The sequence below is a fragment of the Arachis hypogaea genome, chromosome 8, assembly GCF_003086295.3.
Source record: "Arachis hypogaea cultivar Tifrunner chromosome 8, arahy.Tifrunner.gnm2.J5K5, whole genome shotgun sequence".
Classification (NCBI taxonomy): domain Eukaryota; kingdom Viridiplantae; phylum Streptophyta; class Magnoliopsida; order Fabales; family Fabaceae; genus Arachis; species Arachis hypogaea.
The window spans coordinates 16,878,789-16,885,342 of NC_092043.1; the positions used below are offsets into that span (position 1 = coordinate 16,878,789).

General features: G+C 38.3%; 1 protein-coding gene across 1 annotated transcript; it reads right to left on the reverse strand.

Moving 5' to 3' along the window:
• Positions 1–297: 297 nt before the first annotated feature.
• Positions 298–1,734, reverse strand: LOC112705079 (uncharacterized). Its single transcript, XM_025755937.1, has 2 exons — positions 1,542–1,734; positions 298–1,316 (listed from the first exon to the last, which is right to left on the reverse strand). Exons 1-2 carry the CDS (start codon positions 1,732–1,734, stop codon positions 298–300), a joined length of 1,212 nt encoding a protein of 403 aa, XP_025611722.1.
• Positions 1,735–6,554: the final 4,820 nt, after the last annotated feature.

Sequence of the window (6,554 nt, forward strand, 5' to 3'; positions counted from 1 at the left end):
GTCCACGAAGCTCCATTTGACCCTATCATAGGCTTTTTGGAAATCCAGTTTGATTATTGCTGCCTCTTTTTTCCTCAATTTGAGCCAGTTCACCGTTTCACATTAAATTAATGCCCCATCGTGGATTTTTCTTCCTTGTATAAATGCACTCTGAGTCTCCTCTACTAATGCTGGCATCACTGATCTCATCCTTCTAACAAGGACCTTAGATATAACCTTGTACACGCATCCTACCATACTGATCCGTCGTAAGTCTTTAATCTCCTCCGCACTAATGAACTTAGGTGCCGGTGCCACTCAAGTGATATTGGAATCCGCCAGTAGCTTGTACGTCTGAAAGAACTCCATTACTGCTGCCGTGAACTCTGCCCTAATTTCATCCCAACATCTCTTGATGAAATTCAAGTTGTACCTATCACACCCTGGTGCCTTAGATGACTCGCAGTCCCATACAGCTTCTCGGATTTCCTCAGCCGACGGTAGCACTTCTAAAGTCCCAGCATCTAGCTCGTCTATTTTCTCCACCAACCCATCCCTGAAGCTCACCTTGGGAGACCGTTCTTGATGATATAAATCTTTGTAAAATTCTCTGATAGCAATCTTTATTCTAGCTTGGTTCCGGACCCTTTTGCCATTAATTACCAGTGTATCAATCCAATTATTCCGCCTTCTTGCTGATGCTATATTGTGGAAGTACCTTGTATTTTTGTCCATATCCTTTGCATGCCGAGACCGAGACATCTGTTTCCCATGTACCTCTTTTCTCACATACCATCTCTCACAGCAAGTGACCAACGCCTTTCTTCTAGCCTCCATTGTTCCATCATACACTCCATTACTTATCATATCATCAAGTCTCTTGATTTCTTCCTCAAATTTTGCAATCTTTTTGTCTATCTCACTAAAATTGTCCTTATGTGATCTCCCCAATGGAACAGTCAAAGCCTTAAATTTATCTGTGAAAGGTTTATCCCCTAGATCTCTCCACTCCTCCTTCACCATTCTGAGAAAACCCTCATGTGTGAACCACGAGTCCAGGCTTCTGAACGGGCTTGGACCAAACGACAACTTCCTGTCCTCAAGTATTATAGGGCAATGGTCTGACAAGCCCCTCAGCCCACCTCGAAGCCGAGACTCTGGGAACTCTTGTAACCACTCCAAACTCAGCAGAGCCCTATCTATCCGGCTACAAGACCGTCCCCTGAACCATGTAAATTTGCGATCAGAAAGCGGCATACTCTTGAATTCTTCCGCAGACTGAGTTAAACTAGTACCACCTTTTCTTTTCCCTTCGTGTACTATTTCATTAAAGTCTCCTAGAAAACAGCACGGAACTTGACATAAACCAGCTATAAAACTCAACTCCTCCCAGACCTGTTTCTTCTCTGCTTTAGTATGTGCTCCGTAGACCAAGATAAAAGAACAATTGAACCGTCTCTTTAACATTACTCATTCAACACACAACCACCTTTCTCCTTTATAGCAATTATTCATACTAAACACCAAATCATTCCAAATTAACAACAGTCCACTGGAGGCACCATCAGATCCCACATATTCCCATCCTACACCGTTATTTCCCCAAATTCTTGTAACGTCGAACCTTGTCACTACCTGCTTTTTGGTCTCAGTCAACCCAGCCATATCTAACTTATGTTTATTCCTAAGTTCCTTCACCATTCGCAACTTCCCATCACCTCGTAACCCCCTAACATTCCATGAACTAACAATCATTTATAATATTTTTACACACCTGTTTTTTGTTTTTTGGTCTGCACCGTCTCAGCTTCGCCTTTTTCTTAGCCACCCTTCTTTTACGATCTATTTCTGCGTTCTGTGCTTAGAGGATTTCCATAATATCCACATCCTCATCTTGCAGTACCACCCCAGATTCTTTACCCAGCTCCTAGGTTCTTTGGTTTTCCAGTGACTGCCCTACTTCCCTTGAAGGCTGACTATCACCACCCTCTTCTTTAGTTTCCAGGTCCTCCTAACAACTAGCACCCCGTTCAATGCCATAGTCAAACAGTTTGTACACCCTCCTTCAACTTCTTTGGATAAGACCGTGGCCACTATCATCTCCTGGTCAAGCATGGCATCCATGTCTTCTAGGTTCCCGCGGCCCTTCGGTGCGCAAACTTTAAGCACCATGTCCCCTCCTTCCTTGACCCACTCATCACCCTCATCCCTCCCTCCACCACCCGCGTTCTGGCCTTCCACCACCACAGCCGTCTCACGCTCACCCCTATCTGCATCGAGCTCGTCTTCGCCAGCCACCGTACTGCCATCGTCTTCGACATCCAAGATGTCCTCAGCTTGGATTCGGTCATCCCCACCAGAAGGCTCCCAGCCCCCTTGGTCGACGTCGAGTTTGTGCCCTTGATTAGGTCCCTCGCGTGCGCTGCCATCAGCTTCGTGGGCGTCCGCATCGCGAGCGTTACCTCCCCCTCCTCATCGTTAGGTTCCAGCCTTCCTGTCCCAGCCCTCCAGACCCCCCTTCGACCCGACCCAACCACATCGGGCCCTGCAGGTGTCTCCATTCCAGCTAAAGTCATCAGGCCCATTAAGTCCGGCCTTTCCCCCTGTATCTGACTAATAGCATTGGCCTACTCCTTGGTTAGACAAACAAGCCTTCCCTCCTTTTGAAACTTAGTGTAACCGGTCCTAGCCTTAGGTTTGTCTCCCTTTTTTTGTTTTTGTAATTGTTCATTAATGGGCCCCTTCTGCAACCCATGAAGAGCGCAAGACATGGTCCTCTCCGAGTTAGCCTTGCTGCTCTGGGCGTTACTTCCCCCGAAGGTAGGAACCCTGTGATTCTCTCCCTTAACGGCTTGATGCATTACGATTTTCCCATAATTGCGATATCCACTACCATTAATCCATTCATTCAAAATTTCGGCTGTAATTACTGTACTACCCTTGTCATCATCTGCTCCCCGAGGCACCTTCAACACCAGCTCTTCATCGTGGATTCCTGTACGCTGTGATTCTGCTTCTTGTCTACCGTGATCCAAAAGTGCGCTGCCTTCTCCGTCTCCAGATTTCTCCATGCACACTAAATTATACTCCTCATATCCAATCTCTTTAACCAGAACATCAAATTCCTCTGTTCCAACGGTGATATGAATCGACTCCTGAATGATCTCTTTCAGACAAGTATCAATCTGCACCCGTCCTACTGTGAATGAGCTACACAATTCAGTTCCTTTATCACAGGTAATCACATCTCCCCATAGGCCTCCTATTGTTCTGAACGTGTCCACTGACCATACGTGCAACAGAACGCCAAAGCATTCTAGCCACACTCTCCGGTTAGCACTCTGCTTCGTCTCCTCCCACTGCCTTACACTATGGAACAATTGCAGGAGACTATTCATATTAAACATGTATGTTTCTTCCGCATTCCGGACACTATCAAAAGTGATAAGAGCTTTGTATGCTCCCATCTCCCAGATTTGAATGACTTTAGGCAAATTCTTAGCTACCATATTCTTCATAGAAGCAATGTTAATAGGCATTGTCGTGCCCACTACGAGACTCCTCTGCAGCCATTCAAGATTTTCTGACACCACTGCTACCTCAATGTTTTTAATGCGCCGCTTCTCATGTGACCCCTTCTCCAATCCTTTTGTCCGTTCTTCATGTCCAACCAGCAATTCATTCTGCACTACTTCTTGACTTATTTGCAGGGTTCTAGGATTTTCCATTTCATCTCCTCTGTTTCTTTTGTTCATGTTCTGGGACTCCGGCGCTCTTCTATACTTGGCCTCTCCCACAAACAACACCTTACCTCGTAGTCGCATTCGATTCATTTCCGCTATAGCTTTCAACGCCCTCCTTTTGTTGTGTAACGAATGAACGCAAACATATATATTCATACCTTTATTTTTCCGAGTTAGATATATATCAATGATGCGTCCCGTCCAATTGAACAAGTAGAATAACTCTCTCTTTGATATGTCGCCTGGAAGGTTACTCATAAAGACTGAGAAAGACTCATGTTCCAACTGCCGATACTCTTCTCGATTCCAAACCCGAAGATCCTTTCCTAGGTTCCTAGATCTACCTCTCTCTCTCTCTCTCTCTCTCTATTCTCACTATATTTTAAAAGTTATTTTACCAAATGTAATTGATGTTACTTGTGTTTATTAAAAGATATTTTTGATTTGATTTACCAAATATAAATGTTATAACTTTTAAAAAGTCATCTTTTAAAAGTTAACTTTTATAAGCTACTTTTAAAAAATAAAAGTTTTATCAAACCAAGTCTTAGTTTATTTTGTGTCATATGAAAAATAATAAAATATGAATCATATTATGTATATACTAAAATCATCTATTAAAATGAATTATTAATATAAAATATATATTAAAATACAAATATATATATAAAAAATAAATTAAACCATATATATTTATATACAAATATATTACTGCTATTTTAATATACAAATAAAATTTTTTAAAAAATAATTAATTAACCTGTCTCTCTTTTGAATAACTATTTTTTTGAGGGAAAAATAATTCTGTCGTTTCTCTATTGGCCTCTTTTTCTCATCAAAATAAGAAAAAAAATACAACCGACGTCATGTTATACTATCACCTTAATTATTTGTTTATTTATATTTTATACAGGATCTGTAAAATTATATTTTTAATTTAAATACATAAAAAAAAGAAAGTATAACAAAAGTTAATTTTTAGTTAATCAACAAATTTAATCACCTGTGTCATACACGTGATAAGATTAAAATTATAATTTTAAGTTGTTACGTTAAATTTCATTTTAATTATAATAATTTAATTAATAAAAAATAACTTGTATGCGTTGTTTTTCTTTTTTTAATATAGTGTTAACTGTATTAACTATAAAATAGTTATTTAATCTACTTTTTTCAATAAATCAGGCATATATACTCAATATGACCATAAATAATCTAGTAATACTTAAATCTACCAACAAAATTTTATATGTTGGTTCACTGTGAAGTAAGAAAATTTCAAAATCAGCTCAAAATGAAGAACAAATTAATAGAGAATCCTAATGCAGAAAGTTTTGTAATAAACAATAAATAATTTAAATTTACTGAATAACAATTCAATGCTATCATTTAATACATGCAAAATATATACATGAAACAACATTGTATCAATGTTTGTATATAAAATTATATGATTAACGTAATTATAAAATTATTTGTTAAGAGAATAAAATTATACAAATTTTAATGATAATTTTAATATTCTCAATCTATTAATGTACAATAAGAATTCATCTATTAGTTCCTAAATTTCTAATTTTTTTAAGTGATAGTAATAAATTTTAATAAATAAATAGATTTAGTAAGACATTTTGTTATTACCTTTTTATTATAGGCTCTCAAAAACTTCTCTATATACCACATTCATCGTGCAGTTATCTTCCAAGTGTCCATGATCTTGCAACAGCACTCACAGACCATCTTTACTCGTTACCCTTGATAACGCAACATACAATTGACCATGGGTGAAAACTAGCCTTGGAAGGTAAATTCCAACTTTCGATAGAGTTTGTTCCTAGAACTTATTTATTGTCATTACAAATGACATGATAATTGGGAATTGTCTTCTTTGAAACCTGACCAGCAATGTTTCATTATTTGAAATTAGATTCAGTCTTGGGATAAAAACAATACTTCCAGCTTTGTTACCAGTTAAAGTCTTGCATTCTATCACATGATTTTCCATTTTTCTAACTTGCATCCTCGTTCCATTGCACAAACCATTAGTTTAGTCTATATTCCGCAGCAACATAATAGGAGCACCAACCTTCATAACAAACTTGTGTGGTGATAGACCTGAACAATTTATTCCATTTAGAATCTCTGGCGAGAAAGCATCTAACTCAAATTCCATATTCCCCTCTTCAGCACACACAGAGTCTGAACTTAAGTAGATTCTTTCTTGTCCAGGTAACTCTGCAGTCATCTTGTTGTTGACATTAGTGACACAATCTAAAGTTGGTGCAAGACTAGCTCTATCCTAGAAATAATTTTCAACGGATAAATTGGATAACATATCTGGATACACAAAATTAATGAGGTCATCCAAAACTGTCTCAGAGCTCTTAATCAAAATGTCAGATGGTATATGAACGATAGATTCACCATCTGTTGTATCACCAGCCAAACCATCATCAATTTTGAGTAGCCATTCTGCAAAATTTTTGAGTTCTTGTATGTTGTTATTTTCACCTAGTGACAATCTCATATTTTTTGTAAGATTCAAAACCTTACAGTTATGCCACAAATATGAAGAATTAATAGAAGACTGAATTATATCTTGCCTTGAGCCTCTGGGAATCATAGGTAAAATTTGTCTAAAATCTCCTCTGAGAACAACAACTTTACCTCTAAATGGCAAATGAGTATTATACGAATCTGAGCACCTTAAGATGTCTCTAGGGCATTTGTCTAAAATTTCGTAACAATACTTACTTATCATTGGAGCTTCATCCCATATGATTAATTTGGCCTGGATTAACCTTGCAAGAGGACTTTCCTGTTTAATGCTAT

Coding starts and splice junctions, on each gene's coding strand:
- LOC112705079 (XM_025755937.1), bottom strand. CDS start 1,734: ATGATTGTTAGTTCATGGAATGTTAGGGGGTTACGAGGTGATGGGAAG. Junction 1,317..1,541: donor GGAATATGTGGGATCTGATG/GTGCCTCCAGTG, acceptor GCTGTTTTCTAG/GAGACTTTAATGAAATAGTA.